The 22584-nt window shown below is 41.3% G+C and overlaps 1 protein-coding gene across 15 annotated transcripts in view; it reads left to right on the top strand.

Moving 5' to 3' along the window:
* The window catches only part of SOX5 (SRY-box transcription factor 5), a 371094-nt gene that overhangs the window by 300854 nt on the left and 47656 nt on the right, over positions 1-22584 (top strand). For all 15 annotated transcript variants that reach the window (XM_064155975.1, XM_064155969.1, XM_064155972.1 and 12 more), the window contains one exon: positions 8667-8813. In XM_064155975.1, the coding sequence (XP_064012045.1) occupies positions 8667-8813 (147 nt within the window). The remainder of the gene's footprint in view (positions 1-8666; positions 8814-22584) is intronic.

Genomic DNA, 22584 nt, shown 5'->3' with positions numbered 1-22584 from the left:
CTACAACTACCTGAAGGGAGGTTGTAGCCAGGTGGCGGTTGGTCTCTTCTCCCAGGCAACCAGCAATAGAACAAGGGGAGACAGTCTCATATTGTGCCAGGGGAGGTGCAGGCTGGATGTTAGGAGGAAGTTCTTCCCAGAGAGAGTGATTGGCATTGGAATGGGCTGCCTATGGAGGTATTGGAGTCACCATCCCTGGAGGTGTTGAAGAAAAGCCTGGATGAAGCAGCGCTTAGTGCCAAGGTCTAGTTGACTGAATAGGGCTGGGTGCTAGGTTGGACTGGATGATCTTGGCGGTCGCTTCCAACCTGGTTGATTCTATGATTCTATGAAATCTATCCTCTTAAAATAAGAAATGCAGTTGACCTTTGTTTTTCCACTATGAGCTCTGCACTTCAGGAGAAAGTGAGTATTCTGATTGGAAGTAATTAATTCAGGCACAGAGTTTTTCTGACTTAAATCCCTGTTGAATGTAACAACGTAAAATGCAACCAGAAAGTCTATTTAAAAAAAAAAAAAAAACAACTGAAGAAAGAGTCACTTAAGGAGATGTGTATAAAATGCTGAAATGCCTTAATTATAGCTCAGCAATCTGAAAGATACAGAACCTTATTTACAGTAATTCTGCCAGCAGTGTTTGCTTATTAACTACTCTAGTCGCTTAATGGATAACAATGAGTGATTATATACAGTACCAGTCAAGGAAAGCAATGGAATATGAAATAAGTATTTTGTCAAATAGCCACTCATAGAATTTTGTTCTCTCAAATGGGAAATTACACTTACTGGAGTCAGGTGCCCTGAGCTAGCTGCCAAAAATCTGGATATGTCAAAAAAATCTCATGGGAAACATACTTGTGGTAAACGAATAGGCAGTACTGAGACTGTTCCTACAAGAGCATATTGTCTGTGCCACTTAGTACTGACTTCAAGCTTCTAATTTGGAAAAGCTGTACTGGGACAGAGGTCTCTGTTGGAACCTTTATACAGACACTTCATCTTCAATACAGAATAGTCAGTGATAAAGGGAATGTGCTTTACAAAATGCCTCTTCTTCAGTTACACACTCCTGTTTGTCTTCCACATTACCACTGTGCATCTGACTATACATTCCTTAAGGAGTACACTGTCAAAAGCATGTCTTTAAAGAAGTTCCTTTGTCTTTTTTTTTCCTAGCAAAAGGAGTTGCCACAAAAACAATAGTAATAGCAGTAAGAGCAAATTATGTTCTGATGCTGTGCAACAAAATATAGGAAAGAATTATTTCTATTTTATTGCAGATATGTACAATATTAATTATTTTCCTTGGAGGGAACACTGTTCATATGCAACATTTCAGCCAACAAGCTTTTTTCAGGAGGACATTATCAAGTTTCCCCTCCAATATGCATTCCATATAGTCACTCTCTTTCAATTACTGTCATATGGTGTGAACTTGGTACATATGAATATGTAGGCCACGTGGGCTGTTTTCCAGCTTAAAACTCTGCATTTGTAAAGAGCAGACAATCTTAAACACACAATTTGCAATGATATTTTATCGCAGAAACTAACAGATCTTATTAGCCTCTTGATAGGAAGTGTCTATTGATAAGTTCCTACCGTTACATCCTGTAGAAGGATTGTCTTCTTGTTAAGGCAAGGGACAAAGGAGCCATGAGGTCTAGGCTCTAATCAGGAGTTTCCTACAGTCTTCCTGTGTCACAGAATGGTCAGTTGATGTCATGGGTGCTGATTCTCAACTGGAGTAGCACTGACAGAATTAATGGCTGCTTTTCAAGGAGAACTGAATTTCATAAAGCTGGTATAAAGTTTATGGTTAATGCCTTTCCCATAGAAGCTAAGACAGGTCTAGCTTTGTTTAGCTAAAGTAATAGCCCTCTCCAGCAAAATTCTGTTTGTTTCTGACCTCAGAGCTACCATAAGTTGTACCTGCATTTGTTACTTTGTCCACCATTTTCAAAGAAAACCGAGGCTTGTTTTGAATGTACTGGAGTAATAATAGAAACCTTTATTACTTCAAATGCAGACTTAAAGCTCCTTCACACTTCAGTGACATGGACTTCAACCTTCTTTCTGCGTGCCAAGGGTCCCCAGTTGATTATATATTGGAAGTTCCAAATAAGAAAAGAACTAGTGTAGTAAATCAGTCCTGTTGACTACAGTGGGATTATTCTCAGGAATAAGTACTGTGGGCCTAGAACCCTAGAGATCAGCTACCAGAATCATATTTTGTGGAGACTTGTGGTTGCCAGTTCTGAAGGTGATGTTTGTCTAATCTGAGGGAGATGGTGTTTACAAGGCTGTGCTTGTAACTTGCATTCAAGAAGTATATAAATGAAGACTTGTTCTGCTTGTGAATGCTTTACAGTTTTTCTAATGAGAACTTGTTTTTCTTAATGTTTCTGTCTAAGTCTCAGGGTTTTCTTTAAGGCTAGAGAGGTGACTAGATTGTCTAATCTGACAAAACAAGAGGTAGAATATTCTTTGGCATAATTAACTCCTTGTTTAAAGCTCATTGTCCAGAAAGGCATCCAATCTTGACTGAAACTTCAAGTGTGAAAATCCACCACTTTGCTAGGCAGTTCCTCCAAGCCTTACCACTGCTTTCTGATTAAAACCAACTTTTTACTTACCTATTAATTTGCTCAGTCTTAACTTTTCTATTTATTACTGTTCCTTGCTTCGTGATTTACTTGCTTGTCTTCCTCACCAAGGCTAAATACAGAGTAAAGCAAGGATGGGTGTTTTCAAAGGAAGTTTGATGGTTTCTGTGGCCACACGAAAGAACAGTGTAACTTTTCAGCATTTCTCTTCTCTGGTCTCTGTGTGGCTTACAATTTGGGGGAAATTCATTCTATTTTTTACTTGATGAATAAAAGAAACACTAGTTCAGTCAACGTCCCCTGCCAGAAAATGTCTCTGTGGGACATATGCACACTTCCTAACTGGGAGCTGGGGCAATTTGTTTTGGGAAATGGGTGTGATAAAGATACAAGGTAGGTAGAACAGTAGTAATTATCTGAGTCTGTTCAGAATTCTGAAGAACAAAATAAAGTAAAAATAAAACCAAACTAAATGAAGTGTATTGAAGGATCTCAAGCTGTGTTGTTCTTATCTGAAATTAGTCCAAAGTCAAGCTAGAAACTCTAAAGCACTGAAGCTGAGCAAAATTTACCTTGAAAGGAAAGATTTTTAAGGGAGCTGGTCAAAATCATGTTCACATACTCTCTGTGTTTGCTGAATATCTCCCAGTTGGTGCTAAGAAATGACACTAAAAAGCCTTTGCTGAAGTTCTGAGTGTGCAAATTAGTGTGTCCCTTTGGAATGATTGAGTAACAGTATTTGTAGGAAACTCAGACCCAGAAAAGGTGAAAATCTGCCATTTGTACTTTTCAGATACATCCTGAGGAGCTAGGTGAAGAACTTTTTCATTGAAGATCTAGAAAGCATTGTTATCAATTGCTAGTGAGTGCAGCTCTGGTTTTAATTTGTTGCCACTACCTTAAAAAACCTTCCTTAGAGTAGGACATATGTCACGTGTTTGGTTTGTGTTAGGTATTTTTTCTTTTTCATGCCTTGTGTCACTTTTTAAAAATTAAACCCACCTGAACAGATTAAAAATTAATTTTCTGTCATAATCAAACACTTTGTGTGCCTTATGTAAGCACAACATTTGAGGTGAAGAAAATGAAACTCATGTTTCCTGAATGAGCGAATCTCAATTTGTACAATTTTCCCCCTCAGCTTATGCAAAAATCAGAGAACAGGGCCATTCATGTGTGTATTTTTAATGATGGGTCTCACAATGACAAAGAAACTGAAGCCTTGGATCAGTCAACAGTTAACATTTAAGCATAGTGATTTGTGAATCCGTCACTGTGATAGCTCCACTGAAAAACTGGCTTATATCAGAAATAAATTCATTGCAGTAACTGGTTCAGGTTCCCATACCACCTGTATCTATCTCACTGTGGTTTTATAATGACAGCTCTTAATCTCAGCTGCTCCCTAATAAAAATATTTTAATAAGAGGTAACACTGTAACCCAAATGCCTATAGGTGCTTGAGTAAACTGTCTCTGCATATGTAATTGGTAACACTTTGCTCAACCCTTTTAAAAATTGCTATTAAATCTCATTCTCATTTTCTGTAGTAATAGAACAAGAATTCATTTTTAGTGTACCCTCAAAGCAGTAATGAACATTGTTAACATGGACCAACAATGCCCAAGGGGAAAGTTTTCAAAGCCTGTCTAGCCTTAAGGCTTTGCTATTGATGTACTACAGAGTCATCAAGCCAAGAGCTCTTAGAGGTAGTCCATTTGGAGAACTCAGCTGAATGATTCTGCTTAATATATTGGAAGAATTATAAATGATTTAGGCGGTGAGGAGGGAGAATGGTTTTTTTTTTGTTTAATAGCTTAAGAACAGAGAGACAACATTAAGAAAAATAACTCTTATCTCCTGCTTATTTTACAATGTATCACATTGTGCATTTGTTCTGATTATTTTTTTTTCCCATACAGATTTTTCTCTGAGAGGTTAATGAGAAAACATTAACAAGTCATGAAGTATTGTACTTGGGCAGAGGAGCTGAAACACAGTTACTTAGTTATGAGCAAACAGTGCACATTACTCTTTAATTGCTTTATCAGAAGGCAAATTCTGCCTTCTTGAAGAAGTCCTGTCTATCTCAGACACAATATCTCAGATATAATGTTCAGAATATTATCCTTATTTTATCTATTATGTATAGCAAAAATGAATTTGCCTAAAGCAGTAGCGCTTTGTTAACTTCAATGCCTTGGTTTCATTACTGTGAAAAATGTAAAGGTACATTTTAGGTGATGGTTGAACGTTTCAACAGTGACCGATTCACAGGTGTTCCAAAATCTGAAACTGTTGAGGAAGCAGGGGTAGAGATGTTCTTTTGTTGGAGTTCAGTTATTCTCTAAAATAAATGCATAAATTGTTGTCATTTAGCCCTCTTGATTCACAGCACTTGGTCACACCATTGCCCTTTCTTTGAGTATAAGCTGAAGGTCATCATGTCCTAAAAGAACTACATGTTAACAGACAAGTTCAGTAATGTCAAAGCTGAAAAATATTGATGGTCTGAGGAATGTGCTGTATATTGTATATTTCTGTCCATTTTTTTTAAATGAGAGGGGAATATAGGATTCAGAGCCTTAAAATTTCCTAAGCTACACATTTTCACCTTAAAGCTGGGTCTGTTGTTGCTTTTCGGTAGAATAGTTGATTTGTGTTGCAGGAGGAGACTTTTTAAGAGAGTGCTCTACCTAGAGACCTCTTAGAAGATTCTATTTAATATTTGGTTTTATTTCTCAAAATTAATTAACTAGAGGTGAGATGTTGACAGGAGGACAGAAGCTTGCACAAAGCATGAGTGAAAACTCTATAGGTTTTCTTCTATCCTGCCTTTCAGATTACTCCACACTATACTATTGTTGTGCTTCACTCTTTTGAGGTATATTTGTCCCTGAGCTGAGAATAAAACATGCATTTGAAATTCTGTATATTCCATTTACCACCTAAAGAGATGGCTTCCTCCTGGGCTATTGCAGAGGGAAACCCATCCCCTGTGCTTATTTAGTCATCATCTGCTCGGTGTACATTGTCAAAAAGGTGGTTGATGACAATACTGTAAGGATGATCCACAGCTCCAAACACATTCTCAGTGACCACTGAACAAGTGTAAGGTGGTGTTGTGCAAGTACTTCATATAGTTTAGTTCTTGTCACTCACTCTTTAGACCTCAAATAGAAGCTGTTTTCTCTCTCTTTTCAGATAAAGGATTCTGTCTGAAAGTCTTCGCTAAAGGCTCATAGAACTTTCTGTGCGGCTCAGTACACAACATCCTAGTCCTTGTCTGACCTGTCAATGACTCCACTTGGTTCAGGGTTGCTAGGTGTTACAGAATCACAGGATGGTAGGGGTTGGAAAGGAGTTCTGGAGATCATCTAGTGCAAGCCCTCTGCTAAAGCAGGGTCACTTTAATCAGGTTGCACAGAAATGCACACAGGTGGGTTGTGAAAGTCCCCAGAGGAGACTTCGCAGCCTGTTCCAGCCACTCCCAAAATAAAGAAGTTTTTCCTTAAGTTCAAATGAAATCTATCTCTTGTGTTTTCATTTGTAACTACTGTCCCTTGTCCTAGCACTGGGCATCACTGAAAAGAGCCCAGACCCATCCTTAGGACCTTCGCCCTTTAGATACTTATGTGCCCTGATAAGATCCACTCTCAGTCTTCTCTTTTCCAGACTGAAGAGATCCAGGTGTCTAAGCCTCTCCTCTTGAAAGGGACACTCCAGTCCCCAAAACAGTGTCCAAACTGACAATGTTATTTTTACCTTTATTCGAGGGCTAAGTATTCTCTCTGATACCTGATCTGTAGAGTAGCAGCGAGCTTGAGCCTTTCCTACTCAACAGCCCTTTGACTGCCTTTTTTTCTTTTTTTCCCATAGTTGCCTCAATTTGTTTTTTGAATAGGGAGCAAAAGGGAAAATTTCCCTAGATCTGCACTGTCATCACCAGAGTCCAATTATGTTTGTGCTGTTCCCTAGTCATGTATCCTATTTCTTAAACAACTGTTACCCTTCTGATATATTTATTCACACATAAAGCTGTCTTCATTTTCCTTGAACTGCCTGCTGCAGTTCTTCACTGGTTCACACAGACCCTTGTTCCTCTCTCCCTGCTGGATTTAGTCTTCCTTTGAAAGAATCAATGGATGTGAACTTCAACAGATAAATACATGCATTTGATTCTGTGGCTGATTTGTGGCTGGGTTGGTTTTGATGACTTTTATCTGTAGCTGATTTGCATCTATTTGGTTCATATTCACTGGGTGTAATACATAGAATAAATGAATAAATAAATATAAGGAAGAGGCAAGGAGAGAATGGATGAAATGAATGGATGATAGGGAAGGAAAGGGAAGCTAAGCAGAAAGGGTTGGATAAATGGTGATTAAGAAAGACAGAAAAATATGGAACAAGCACTGATCAAAGCAGAGAAAATAAAAAAGATGCAAAATGGAAAAGAATGAAAGTCTGGAAAGAATAGAAGGTGAGAAAGAAATGAGAATTTGATGCCTGATTACACCTAAAAAAGGAAAAAATGGTTATTTTTAATTAAGTGAAAGGGCTAGGATTGCACAATAGTGAAGGGAAGAATTTGTAGAGGCAACCACAGGATGATATCCAAGGTAGCCTGAGTCTCAGAGCAGTAAGTCTTGTCCATTTGATTAAGTTAAATGTTTGCTACAGGGTTTATGTAGCACATTAGCAGTGTCTGTCTACCTTTTGCTCAGCTCCTTGTGGAATAATCCTGTAATGAATCCTCATGATCCTCTTTCAGAATTGCTGGTTTGGGTTAGTATTTCCCACTGCCCTCAGATTGTGCCTTTATAAGCATGTACAAGTGGCTTAAGAACAACTACCTCAAAACAACTAAGTGTCACTAATAACACTTTTTAGACTAGTCATAATGAAGTTCCCTTGTTTTTTCCACATCATTTCCATGTTCCCGCATGTTATGCCTTGTCACGTTGCAGCTCCACAGTTCTGTTAGCACCTGCAGGCAGAGAGCACCATCGTTCAGTGTTGCACACTGCACGTGTACTGCACAGCACAAATAATGCGTAACATGAGTCATTGAAACCAATACTGTAAGTGAGAAGGGAAAGCCTTTGTTACTACGTTATCTGCTCTCAGGCATCTGACTTCTGTTTGGTTTCACCCAAATTCTTCACTGTTCGCAAAGAAGCAACAACTGCTGCTTCTCCTGCCCACCGTGTTCATTTTCTCCGCTTTTCACTTGGAGGTCAGGGGAGCTTTCAGGCACTGCCAGTTTGTCTGCTTTTGACCTCTGTCTTCAAACTACTACGGTAGGGTTTTGAACAGAGGACTGTGACTGTAAGTATTCACAGGCCAATAATCAAATAATATGTTTTAAGTGCCTTACTGATTTAGTTTTGCAGTGGAAAACGTTCCCACTGTGTATCTGCTTTGTATCGATCACAGAAAGGTTCTCAGTCTCAATTAAAGCTTCTCGTTGCTGTTGGACAGTACATTGCCATTGCCGTGTGTATGTTTATATTGGCTGTAGTGGATCCCCAGAACCCAGTTGAGAGTGGACTCTCACAGTAAGCACTGAACAAATCTTTGTTGTTCCCTGCCCCAAACATCTTACAGCCTGTGCAAACAAGGCAAACATATCAAGTAAGATAAAAGAAACACAGAAGGTAACAGAGAGACCGTCATATCAAACATCGTGTGAATTTCACAGGGGTTGATGCCTGTTGTCAATGGAGATGCTGTTTTGCCTAAGTCATCTCAGGAAGGGAAAGATTGCCCACTGGCTCAAGCAAACTGTAAAGATTAACTCTTGTTCCTTGTTTTGAATCCCTGAACGCAGGGAAGCTTCAGCATTTGTCATGGTGATGTCTGTCATTTGTCCCCTGAGGAATGAATCACAAAAGTGGAGATGGCAGTTCTTGTCTGGAAGTACACAAATGTGCTAAACAAAAAATATTCATCAGAAGGAAAATAGATCATCTGCAGTAGAAAAGGTTTTGGGAAACTTATTTATTTACAATGTCTCTCCTCTGTCTTCCCCTCCTCTATTTATTTTTGTTTTTACAGCAGTTGTATGCTGCCCAACTTGCTGCAATGCAAGTGTCTCCAGGAGGCAAGATACCTGGCATACCCCAGGGTAACCTTGGTGCTGCTGTATCCCCTACCAGCATCCACACAGACAAGAGCACAAACAGCCCTCCACCCAAAAACAAGGTACTGTACTAGGCCCTGCAGCATTGCTTTTCTAACAGGATGGGTACTTGCATGTGTTTTTTTTCTGAAGAGTAGCTGTGTGCCTCTCAGCTGCAGACAGCTTTGTTCTCAAGATGACTTTGTGAAACGGGAGGATATTCGCAGTGCTACTTTTCCACTGGGAAAACCTCAGCACCAACAAACCATTCATGCACAATGTCAGTAACAGACACCACATCAGCAGCTATCACACTGTTGTTTCTTCCGTCTTCCGTTATAGGCTTGAGGTGAACAGCTTCTGTTCCAGCACACAGGTGCTTTCAGAACACTATCCCAGAGTCAGGTGAGCAGTGGGGCACCCGATCTGTAGCCCTTCCTGTCCTGGCCTTCGTTGTGAGTTTGTGGAGGAGCAAGTCTCCAAAACAATGTCTGTCATGTCATGAACAGGGCTGGAATCTATCCATCAAGTGATAGGTTCTGAGGAGTAGTAATCTTGATCATAACAGGGCAAGTTAGTTTCATACTCATTTAAGAGGTCAAGTCAGCAGCTTGTAGTCACACCTGTATAACACCACTGGTGTGTGACTAGTTGTACCCAGAAAAAAGACAGAATATGGCCAGTTGAAGAAGATGAGCTCCACATACACCACAGCTGAGCAAAAGTAACAGGTCAAAATTGAATAGCACATACTAGGTATTGGAAAAGAGCTAGGAAGAATTTAGGTAAGAAATGCAAGGGAAAAGCAGTCCTGTTTAGATGACAGCAAACACTTGATAAATATATGGTTTTTCTTTTTGTTAGTGTCCTCTAGAGTGCTGTCCATGTCCTTTATCATCTCAGAAGAGATTCTTTGAATTGACAGTAGTGTCTTTTTTTCACCCTAACAGTAAACCAACACAGATCAAAAATAACCAGACAAATAAATAATACCATTGTCAGCTCAGTGAAATACATGTTAAAAGAACAAAAATCTAGTGCAGAACCAGTTGCTGTTGTGTTAACGAATCAGGCTCTGGGTCTACATTTTCTTTCTTCTGTCCTCAGTATAGACTTTCTGACTTCATGAGGCTTGTCTTAGGCTTGGAATCCTTTTCATATACTGTAGAGCAAGGAATCACAAAACTATGCAGCACTCAATTCTACTTTTGGGGTGTTTTATCCAGTAAGATGTATCTAAGACTAACAAGAGGGGTTTGTGCATTTTACCAGGGGTTTTGTGTGTGTGTGTGTGGTTAGAGGCTTGTGAGATCTGCTACACTGAAGTACTGTCGGGTTTTTTGGATCTCTTGTGCACAAGCAGAATGTCTGCAGACCTAAGAGGACACAGTATTTATTTTGTGGCAACTGTGGAATTAGAAAGCCTGCTATGTCCACCAGTAACATCAAGCATTAACTGTCTTACCAGCAGCTGTCAAGATTGTCTCTTTTGTCCCTTGTGTTTTATTGGGGGTTTTTCATATTTGTAGGTATTCCGATGTCTTTGGCTTTCAGTTCTGTAGGACACAAACAAAACTTATTTGCAAATTGCAAATTGAAAGAAAAAAAAAAAAAGAAGTGGGCCAAAAGCAAAGTAAGAGGGCTCCAAAAGGCTGTAAAATTGTACAGCATGAGCCTTGTGATGCATGCTGTTTTCAATCTGCTGTGTGCCAGTTGGAGGCTCAGAGAGAGAGCAAGAGAAAGAGAAGGGATAATGCTGAGAAATGATAGAGTGGCTGTGACCTCCAAGCTCAGCCTGGAAATCCAAGACATTGATTTCACTTAGCATTCCTGCTGAGAAATCCGGCGGAGTTCAGTTGTAATAAAAGAACAAGACTCTGTTCTAATGGTAATGGCATATGACAGACATATCACTTTGTCTGTCCTCAGCACCAGAGAGAGGAGAATTGGAGAAAGGTCACCTGACCTGCCTGTGGTGTTGTGCGAATGCTATACTGAGCTTTGAACTCCAGCTTGGAAGCACAATTATTTATAATAGTAAATGATAAAGAAACCTTTATAGAGCCTACAGTAATTAGAATAAAGCTTATACAATAGTGCAGTGGCCTGACTCAGAAAACACACTGACAGATCCATCACAGTGGCAGAAGCTGAAGCTTACATGTTGAAGTTAAACACCTTTATTTATATCTGGGTGGACTTCCTCTTTTTCAAAGCTTGCTTGTGTCCAACAGCTCCAAAGGTTTATTGTTTGATGATGATTTTTTTTTACTTGCATTTTTAGCTTTGTCAGGGAGTATCTGTCTGAGTTTCACAGACATTTTTAATATCTGTTTTTTTTAATCCCCAGTAGCAAGTTGGTTCTTGAAGTTAGTTTGTGGTGGTCTTTCTGACTGTCACTGTACATCAGCCCTCCACAGATGAACAGTTAATGCCTTAGACAAGCTTTCAATAGATGCTGTTTGCCCAATCTCTGTTTTCAGCCCACAGTTTACACTGGCGCAACTCTGGTAATACACTCAAGTGTTTGGAGACAAGGAGACAGCCTTACCTGGGAGCATGTCAAGCTACTGGCAGACATCTAGGTCACTTCTGAAAAGCTGTGGGTTTTTTTTCCTCTTGCATAGTGTTAAAGTCAGCATGCTGCTCTTTGCAAGGATTCTTCAAAGTCGGCCTCAGCAGCAGATGGAACAACTGTTGGCTCTAGAAATGCTGAGAAGCATCGGGGGAGTTTGCCAAGGATCATCCTTTAAATCTAGTAAGACTCGAACACATCCCTAAACTCCTCTAAGACCTTGGCAACTCCCATTTTGGCAAACCTTTTATCAGTGGCCCTCACCAGTGTTTGAACATTATGCTGGGTAGATTACCCTGGCATCTTCTGTTGTCTTGCTCACCTTTTCAACGGGTGTGACCTGGGATAGTCCAATTCACTTCCTGGGTTTCTGCGCTGTACCTTTTAGGAAGCCACGAAGCAGAGCTGCCATTATGCTGTGCTGCGCACATTCTGTCAAGTTTTGGTTAGGAAACTGAGCTGGTGTCGTGCGTTCTTCCAAGAAGAAATCTGTGCCAGAAAAACTGATTTAAGAAACAGAGCTAGTGGAGCCTGTCCAAAAGCAAATGCGTGTGTCTTGCGGAAATGGATTTTAACACAGCTTCTTCTTGAGCAGTTTTAAAAACAGCCGGTATGCTAATCATACCATTCAAATTTACCAAGGCCTCCTCCACAACCCATTTGAAAGGCAACTATCTTTGAAGTTTGCCAAATTTCGTTGGATTTCCAAAGTCTGTCTTAAGCATATTTTGCCTTTGATCATATAAATGCTTGCATGCTGTTCTGTTGGGTGTTCAAGGTGGTCACATTCTCCCAAGTAAGTAGGAGAGAACAGGCGCAGGTGCAGATAAAGACCAGGCAGCATAACCTAGCAATCTGTTTTGTGATTAACTTTTAGCCTCTTGGTTGTACAGGGACATGCAAGAGATTAAAAAAAACCCTGATGATATAGATAACATTTATCAGAACAGTGACCCTTACCATGCTGCCAGGATTCTCACCTGATAGCCACAGTCCTCACTGACTTCATACAAGGACAACAGCATCACATGTGAACAGCCAGGAGGACCCTGTTCTTTCCTGCCTTTGTTCCTTGCTTTTTGTCTTGCACACACAAATGTAGCATCTAGTGCCTGCCTGCTTCAATATTCTAGCCCCTTTCCATGTACTCTTTCAAGTGCAGTAATTCTGGAGTGAATTTTTAGTGTCGCTTGTAAATATAGCTAAATGATTCCCTGTGTTTAACAGAGCACAGTGCATTGTCTGTTGCAACTGCTGAAAAATCAGGAGCAATTCAGTGCAGTATGTGACAGGAGAGTTCTTTTAAGTCAGCTCTAACCCTTCTCACAGTTATGTCTCCATCAATGGCAACAGAACACAGATAGTCCAGATAATTTTTTTTTTTGTTCTGTCCAAATACTTCTGGCAATGATGTTAGTATTTGTTCAGCAGGAGCACCTGGGAGTTGTGACAAGGAAAGGAAATGTGTTTCAGACAAACCAGAGACAACACTAAGCAGTTGGATGTACACAAGCAGATTCTACTCAACTGCAATATCTAAACAAATATTAGTGCAAAGCATTAACTGAAGATGGGACTTTATTTTCACATTCTCTGATCATCTGATCACCAAATGAAACATTGGATTGAAAAGTTTTCATGCCACCTATAGTCAACAGTAACAACCTTTGAAAGACTTAGAGCTTGCCTCTCTACCACACCACAGGCTGATTTTAAAATGACCAGAGATTCCAGGGGAACTTCTTCTAGTTTTGAGAAATACCTGAGGATGGCCAGTAGGACAAGGGAGGTTATTCTTCCCCTGTACTCAGCACTGGTCAGACCACACCTTGAGTACTGTGTCCAGTTCTGGGCCCCTCAATTCAAGAAGGATGTTGAGGTGCTGGAACATGTCCAGAGAAGGGCAACGAAGCTGGTGAGGGGCCTGGAGCACAAATCCTATGAGGAGAGGTTGAGGGAGCTGGGCCTGTTTAGCCTGGAGAAGAGGAGGCTCAGGGGTGACCTGAAGGGACATTGTAGCCAGGTGGGGGGTGGCCTCTTCTCCCAGATAACCAGCAATAGAACAAGGGGACACAGTCTCAAGTTGTGCCAGGGTAGGTATAGGCTGGATGTTAGGAAGAAGTTCTTCCCAGAGAGAGTGATTTGCCATTGGAATGGGCTGCCCAGGGAGGTGGTGGAGGCACCGTCCCTGGGGGTCTTCAAGAAAAGACTGGATGAGGCACTTAGTGCCATGGTCTGGTTGACTGGATAGGGCTGGGTGCTAGGTTGGACTGGATGATCTTGGAGGTCTCTTCCAACCTGGTTGATTCTATGATTCTATGATTCTGCAGTTGCTGCTACATGTACCAGTGGTGTCTGTCGTCCTCTTTATAGCATATGAAGGACAGAAAGGGACTAACTCTGTGTTTGCTCCATTCTCACCCAGGCAAGGTAAGCCTGGATGTGAAACTACAGCTGAGTCACTATTGACTTTCTTACCAAGTACATCTGACACTAAGGACAGAGTAATGAATAAGAGTCTTTTGAAATGGGCATTTTAATTCAGACATGCCACAGGCTGTGTTATTAGGAAAAATGAGTAAATAATTTCCTGTGGGGAGCTGGTTGGGGATTTTCCCGTCTCGCTCAAAACCGATGATGGGATTATACTTCCCAGTTTCAATGGGAAAGTTTTCTTGACTCAGAATAAAAATAGAAGGGGGGAGGAATTAAGAAACATCTGAAGGAAAAGAGAAAGTAAAATGCCCTAAATGTCCTGGTAATAAGAACAATCATCAAGATGATATTTCTGATTCTACTTTGGGCAGGTTGTCTACTTGAACTTCATTTTAGGTGACTGCCTTAAGCAGCCTTATTAACTTGGGTATATTTGTCTCCCTCTCCCTCATTTCTCTCTTTTGTATCCTAGCACCAAATGTGAAAATTCATCTTTGGGAGATGTAGGGGAAAATACTAAGTTCCATTATACACATAGCTGCCTCAGCTTGCTTGCTGCATCATGCTCTAGCTACTGCAGAAGCTTAGCTGGTAAGGAGACATAGAGATTCCTCATACCCTCATAGCTGCTAGTTTCGAACATGTTCAAGTATTCAATTTGAGCTCTACAGATGTGCTCTTCTTTATATCTGGTCATACCAGATGTTTTTGGAAACATGAGCTAACTGTTCTGTGGAACACTATGAAGTACTTCAGCTATAAAGAGGGCAGCTTTGTGATTAAAGAAGACTGATCCTCTGTGGGGACAAGCGGAGAGAGTTGGGGCTGTTCAGCCTGGAGAAAAGAAGGCTACAGGGAGACCTTAGAGTCACCTTCTAGTACCAGAAAGCTGGGAAGGGAATTTTTATAAGGGCTTGTAGTGAGAGGGAATGGATTGATGCTTGAGAAGGGCATATTTAGACTGGATACTAGGAAGAAATTCTTTCCAGTGGGAGTCGTGAAACACTGGAACAGGTTGCCCAGGGTGGTCATGGATGTTCAAGGCCATGGAGGTCATGGACGTGTTCAAGGCCAGGCCAAATGTGGACATGTTCAAGGCCAGGCCACCTGTTCTAGTGGAAGGTGGCCCTGCTTACGTCAAGGGAGCTGCAACTAGATGATCTTTAGTATCCCTTTGAACCTAAACCATTCTGTGAATCCATGGATCGTGGCTGTGTGCAGGTGATCAAAGGACATGACTTTTGCTAGATGGGCCAAATTCTTTTCCCTGAAGAGCACAGAAGAAGAACCTGTCTGAAACTAACCCACTGCATGTGTTAGAATTCATACAATAAGGGCAGTTACATCCTTTTGTTGGTCAAAGAGCACAACAACTACCGAATGGCAACCCTAGCAGCAGGAAATTAAGGCATCCTTACTTTCATTAGAGGGAATATTGGAGTATTTGAGAGTGAAGAATTATTGTTAACATGACAGACCATCCCTTCTGAACACTGAGGCCATGTTTGCAGGTTTGCCTCCAAGGTTTTAAAAGCTCTTTCATTTTTGAACATTTCTAGGCTGGACACACTTCTTTGTATGCCATTGATGCAAACAATTCTTGTAAATTAATCTATGAAGTTTTTCAGCACCAAAACAACAGCACGACAATATTATAAACTGCTACACTCAAAACGTTTTTCAGTGCTTGCATTTCCCAGTCCCCTTCTCAGTGCAGATTAGAAATAACTGTGACTGAGTTGGAAGGCAGAAGGGCTCTGCAGCAGGACCTTGACCGCCTGTACAGATGGGCAGCGTCCAGTGGGATGGGGTTCAATAGCTCCAAGTGCAGGGTGCTGCACTTTGGCTACAACAACCCCATGGAGAGATACAGGCTGGGGTCGGAGTGGCTGGAGAGCAGCCAGACAGAAAGGGATCTGGGGGTGCTGATTGATACCCGCCTGAACATGAGCCAGCAGTGTGCCCAGGTGGCCAAGAGAGCCAGTGGCATCCTGGCCTGCATCAGGAATGGTGTGGTCAGCAGGAGCAGGGAGGTCATTCTGCCCCTGTCCTCTGCACTGGTTAGACCACACCTTGAGTCCTGTGTTCAGTTCTGGGCTCCCCAGTTTAAAAGGGACATTGAGATGCTTGAGCGTGTCCAGAGAAGGGCGACGAGGCTGGGGAGAGGCCTTGAGCACAGCCCTACGAGGAGAGGCTGAGGGAGCTGGGATTGGTTAGCCTGGAGAAGAGGAGGCTCAGGGGAGACCTTATTGCTGTCTACAACTACCTGAGGGGTGGTTGTGGCCAGGAGGAGGTTGCTCTCTTCTCTCAGGTGGCCAGCACCAGAACAAGAGGACACAGCCTCAGGCTGCGCCAGGGGAGATTTAGGCTGGAGGTGAGGAGAAAGTTCTTCCCTGAGAGAGTCATTGGACACTGGAATGGGCTGCCCGGGGAGGTGGTGGAGTCGCCGTCCCTGGGGCACTTTAAGGCAAGGTTGGACGTGGCACTTGGTGCCATGGTCTAGCCTTGAGCTCTGTGGTAAAGGGTTGGACTCGATGATCTGTGAGGTCTCTTCCAACCCTGATGATACTGTGATACTGTGAACTGTAAGATAATTAGGGTGAAATTTATGTTATGGATGTGGTCAGAAGCTGTAAACTGAGACCTCATCTGTCCTGTCTCTCTTACACTTCTTGGTGTTGTGCTACTTTAGAATCCCTGTCTGTTCTTAATGGAGACCTTGTAGCTGGTCGTCTCTTCACCAGAAAGCCTTTTTCCTTTACTGCCCATGCTTTCAATTCCAAATACAGAATGTGGATTGGTGCCACAATCTTCCTTAGTATCGTTTTTGTAGATGTCATCCAGACATATAAGCAATGATTTTTTTAAACCATTCACTGGAGCAGAATGATGTATATTAATGGGCCTTTGTAGGATGCTTTTCTAAAACAGAGAAGGTGTTCTGAACAACAAAACCAGTGTGGATAGCAGTATCTGAAATGTAGCAGCAGTGGGGACTTGCACAGCATTCTGCCTGCCTCCCACCAATCCCTGCTTTCCTAAAAAAGAGAAGGAGAGAGCCTCTGGAGAGGCTCCTAGAATGCTTTTTCAGATTAACTCTTCATAGCTCTGTTTCCTGATACCATATTTCTCTGGCAGGAGCCTATCTCTCATGCTGAGAGCCAGACAGTTAGCTCTTGTCAGGCATTTTTTGTCAGGAAAATTGAGATGAAAACGTAACAGAATGAAAAGAGGTGATAAAAACTCCCAAGTCAGTGATCACAAAATGAAGGCCAGATAAACTCATTAAGCATTTGTGAAAGAGAGGGCTTCAGAAATTAGAAAAGGAGCAACAGAGATGTAACTTGAGGGGGCTGTGACAACTTTGCAGTGTGCACTTCTTACTAGTTCACCACTGTTCCTTGCCACTAGTGTGTTCCTTACCTGGGATGAATAAGTAAAATACCCACTTTTCCCAAATGGCAGTGTCGAGTTCAGTTACAGAATCCCTCAGTGTTCCAGAGTGCTGGGACCTGTCATTTTGTTTCTGCTCTGTGTCTTACTCTGTTGCTTTAGAAATACCTAAGCATCAACTTCTGCAGAAGCTTTTTGACAGAACTGCCCATCTAATCGCCTGGAACAAATAGCTGGGATGAGAAAGAGCAGCGTTTTGCAAAAAGAGACTGGAAGAGTCCTAAACAAGAAAACAGTGTCACCATGTGAAGGTTTTTTAATACCACTGAGATAGCTGTTGCACTGTTGCTGCCAGCTGACCACGCAGTCCTAGGAATAGCAGTAAAAGAGCTTTAGCAGAGCATGGAATCTTCAGCTGCATAATGAAACAGAGAAAAATTAGATTCTTCTGGTTATGGTATTTTTTTGTTGATCCTCCTTATATTTGAGTGGGCTTGTTCTGTGAGGAGAGTTTTAAGGCATTTAGGAGAGGGTCTTTCTGCTGAGGAAGGGGAGCCAGCCATAAGGAGAAATACATGAAGTTCAGCTTGAGATGTGGCTTTCTTTATTGAGAGATGCTGAGAATCACAGTACTGCAAAGATGAGGTACCAATTTTAGATCTAAGTTAAACACAGATAGCAAACCAACCTGTTATGCCAACATCAGGTTAATTTCTGATTTCATTCATAATATGAAATTACTCTAAAGGTCATCTTTTATTCCAGAGATTTATTTTTTAGAGTTTCATCTGTTCAACTCTCTAAACAAATGGATGTCTTTATTCCAGGAGCACAGACTAATGCAAAATAATAGCACTGTAGTGATGTACCTATTTAAAGGATTAGGAAACAGCTCAAAGTGGAGCAGAGGACTCCCATTCTACCAGATCCTTCTAGAGAGGAAGCAGGTACCTTACTTCAGCAGTTAAGCCTTTTCTATTGCATCTTTATCTTAAGCATTTGGGTATGTTAGTAATAAAAAGTAAAGTGCATAGACTGCATCGGCAAGACTGTTTGCTGGATAGCAATGTAACCATCTTTTGCCAAATGTAGGACTTTTCAACACAGAAAGTAGATTTATGAAGTGATTGAATCAAATTCTAATGTGATCAGTCTAGCAGCTTCCAGAAGCTGCTTGCCTTGTCTGCAGAAGGGTGATTCACTTCCACATTACATACTAGATTTGAAATTATCTCCTCCTGACACATTCAGGCAGAAAGCAATTCAAACTGAGCATCAAAGAAATGTATTTTGCAGTAAGTTTTCCTGTACCCACAGCTAAATGATTATCATTTAACAAGGGAGCTCTACAGGTTTTTTTTTGTCTGAAACGTTTTAATCCACAATCCCAGGTCGCTGTGGAGAGCTGAAGAGAAGCAACATTTAGTAGCAGAGTAGAGAAGAAATTGATTTTATTTTCAAATTGAGAAAGAGACTTTCTTATAGGTTAGTTTTATCTCTAGTGTCATATGAAGTGCTTGGCAGATATTCCACAGAAGTTGCTCAGAAGTATACATTTGTTGTACAGAATGCAATTTGAATTGTTTAGTGTAAAATGAACGAATGTAAAAGAGGGTTTCAGAGGGATTATGTGGAAACTGTCACTAAAAACAGTGTGGCTATATCTTGTGATTTTAGAATGAGTAGCTTTCTTAAAGTTTCAGCTCTTGGAGTCGTATGAATATGTGAGAATTTCATCTCAAGAAAAAGCTCCAGGCTGTCATGGCTGAAACTTACAGAATGGTATAAATGTATCTCAAAGGCTTGGAAAGCTGCTAACAAAATGAATCTGTGAGTTACTATTTTAATCATAGAATCAGCCAGGTTGAAAGAGACTGCCAAGATCATCCAGTCCAACCTAGCACCCAGCCCTATCCAATCAACTAGACCACGGCACTAAGTGCCTCATCCAGGCTTTTCTTCAACACCTCCAGGGATGGTGATTCCACCATCTCCCTGGGCAGCCCATTCCAATGGCAAATCACCTCTCTGGGAAGAACTTCCTTCTAATATCCAGCCTATACCTCCCCTGGCACAACTTGAGACTGTGTCCCCTTGTTCTATTGCTGGTTGCCTGGGAGAAGAGACCAACCCCCACCTGGCTACAACCTCCCTTCAGATAGTTGTAGACAGCAATGGTCTGTCCCGAGCCTCTTCTTCTCCAGGCTACACAATCCCAGCCCCATCAGCCTCCCTTCACAGAGCAGTGTTCCAGGCTCCTCACCAGCTTCGTCTCCATTCTCTGGACACGTTCCAGTACCTCAACATCTCTCTTGAATTGAGAGGCCCAGAACTGGACACAGTACTCAAGGTGTGGCTGGACCAGTGCTGAGTACAGGGGAAGAACAACCCCCTTGTCCTCCTGGCCACACTGTTGCTGATCCAGGCCAGGATGCCATTAGCTCATGTGGGACTAATTTTCAGTTTCAAGTCACTAGAGACTTCATGTTGGCAATTTTTCTAACATGTAAATACTTCTCATCCAAATCAGACTGCTTACTATAGAATCTTGAAGTTAAAGTGCTTCAGTAGTATCCAGAGAGAACATTCTACACCATTTAAAGAACATTAGAGACAGGCAAGCTGATGCAAAAAAAAACCTGACACATTTTGCCTTTTGATGTAATTTGACAGGATTTAATGCATGAAATCAGTTTGAAATTTTGACCTTGATCACATGCCTTTATCTGCTAGTACTGCCAGACTCTGAACTCGTGTGCACTTTCGGTACAAATAAATGAATTTGGTTTCTGTTTCACTTCTGTTGCTATGTTTTTATGTGCTGTTTTTATAGGAAAGATAAGCTAATGCCAGATCTGGTATTTAAGGAGGGGGGAAGAAAATATATATATATACAGAAAAACACCTTTGATAAAAGATTGCTCAGTATCTGACATGCAGAACTGATGGAGGCTAAGACCATTTCTCCAGTGGGAATGCTGGAGAGAAGGCATTTCAATTTAAAATAATGATGTTACAGAAAGAATACAACTTTGAGTATTTCATAAGTTGCTAGTGTTTTAAAATTTCTAGAGTGCATGTGCCAGCACCTGCTTGCAGATGTAAAATGAGAGGCCATTTCAGAGAGCTGTGTGTGAGTGGAGATGCAGCACATGGGTTTGTGCAGGCTGTTGGCTGACATGCCAGGCAGTGACATGTCACGTCATGAATCAGCCACATCGTGTTACGTGATTTCAAGCTAAAAGAACACAACAGGAGTTACACAGTGACAAACACAACCCAACATGACATATCCAGGGGAAAATTGGCACAAAAAGCTTCTTAAAGTTGAGTTTCAGGGGTACATTTATTCACCTCCAAAATGCCCCAGAGAAAGCAGTGTACCGGAAAGAGGAGTAATGTACTGACAGAATTACTAAAGCAACTTTTAATTCAGTGTACAATTAGGAACCAAGCATATGTGAAAAACAATTCTGGAGAGTATTTTTGTTGTATTGGGTTCTTGTGAATTTTTTTCTAAAGGTAGCTCTCTCAGGGCTGCAGTCATTCCAGGTCACTGATTATTTTTATCTTTAGCCATGCTAAGAGCTCTATAGACTTCAGGTTACAGCTGTAAGTTAGTGTATTTTGAATTTAGCTGTTGATTGCCTCAGTAAATCTTGAGTCCTTCTAGTCTAAACTGTTGTTATTTTTTCTGCTTTGCTTGCAGATTAGAATGACCCCTTTTTTGTGCCTATTTCCAATATTCTTAGTCTTCTCTGAAATGATCTTTCCCTTCCTGGGTCCTCCTTGTCCCAGTTTCTGATGTCCACTGAAAATAAGAGTCTGCAATTAAAACTCTGGGATTAATTAATTAATCTCTGTTTGCTTATTATTCATCATAGATATCCATGATAGCCTGTGCTTTCAATGTTCTCTGTTAAAGGCAGACCTAATTTAGGATCAGGGAAATTCAGCCTTTCTCTTTGGCCGAGAAGTGCATGTCAAGTAGCATTTCGTTCACAGCATCAGAAGTTACAGTGCTGCCATATGACTTTTTGCTCACTACATTTCATTTCTAGCTTTGCAGTTCTTAATTTCAAAGCCTTTGAAATACCAATTTTCTATAGTGAACTGCAGCTTACAGGCAGAACGATGTGGTGGTGCAATACCCAAGAGATCCACTACCATTCCAAAGTTAATTTGGGCCAGTAGCTGAGGAAGACAACAGCCACATCATTTTGTCTAGCCTAAGTGAGAAATTAGCAGATAATGCAGAGGCCTGTAGAGCAGAACAAACTGGATGCTTTCCCTTCTGCCTTCATTCTATAATGTGCAAGATGCTCCAAGAATGTCAGAAGTGGTGAAGCCCAGTTTCGTTTGTGAAGTCTCACAATGGCTGAACTCTCACTGGAAATGTAGAATACCTCTGTCCAGGGGATCCTGGTGTCTATTAAAGTGTGGGCAAGCACTGGAGCGTTCCCCTCCCCTATCCCATTGTTCTTCTACACAAAGTATGTGGGACTTTTGAGGACTGCACCAGACCTGATGGAGATTGGCTGGTGTGCTCAAAATATCTATAGACATGAAGACAGCCAGGCATGCACACAGGCTTCATGTGAATTCACACACGTAGGCTAATTTTGAGGTTAAAAATCATCTCACATGTGGACAACTTGGAGAGCTTTTACTGACATGACATCCCAAATTTCAAATTGATGCAGCATGTTTTGTTAGTGTTTTTCCTGTGCTGCCATTCTTCACCCTCAAGTGATCACAGTTCAGTGCTGGGTGGAAGGATTCCCTTAATAGTATCTTTGTAAATTGTTCTGGGCTCAAATAGGGCAAAATAATGTGATCCGGATACACATTTTTACTGGTGGCTTGATAAAGTGATCTTAATGCTTGCCAAATATCCTAGTGTCCTCTCTTGATTGTAATTAACTTGTGACATACATGTTGAGTCAGTGCTCTAGGATTTGTGCCTAGAATAAGTCACAAAACCAGAGCTCCTGTAGTGGGAGAGAAAAGGAAGAAGGGGGCTTTTTTTTTGCTCCCTTTTTTGTCTTCTGGGTAAAATACAAACACTGCCCAGAGCTGGCCCTGTTTAGAAACAGCAAATCAGGCCCTTGGAAATTCTTTTTTTAACATGTCAGCTTCCCTTTCATATACTTCTGTGAAGACAAAGAATATCTTAGCGTCTCTATTGAAGTAATCATTAAAATAAATGGTGATCTGTAGACATCAGCTATAAATCATCAAGAAATAGCTTGAGGATAACCTTTGACACAATTGAACCTACTTGAAATGAGCCAGGGCTGGATTCATTGCCTTTAGTGAAGCCAGTAGGTGGACTAAAGGTCTCCTCTCCCTCTCTCTTTCAGTCTCTTCCAGTGTTAGCTTCTGGGAGGTGAATATGTTCTGGCTTAGTGATGGAAATGCATTTGGATGTGTTCTTAAATAGACATTTG

This window comes from Pogoniulus pusillus, chromosome 15, assembly GCF_015220805.1.
Source record: "Pogoniulus pusillus isolate bPogPus1 chromosome 15, bPogPus1.pri, whole genome shotgun sequence".
Lineage (NCBI taxonomy): Eukaryota > Metazoa > Chordata > Aves > Piciformes > Lybiidae > Pogoniulus > Pogoniulus pusillus.
Note: the sequence above shows the minus strand (reverse complement) of the source record. Positions and strands in the feature narration are given on the sequence as shown.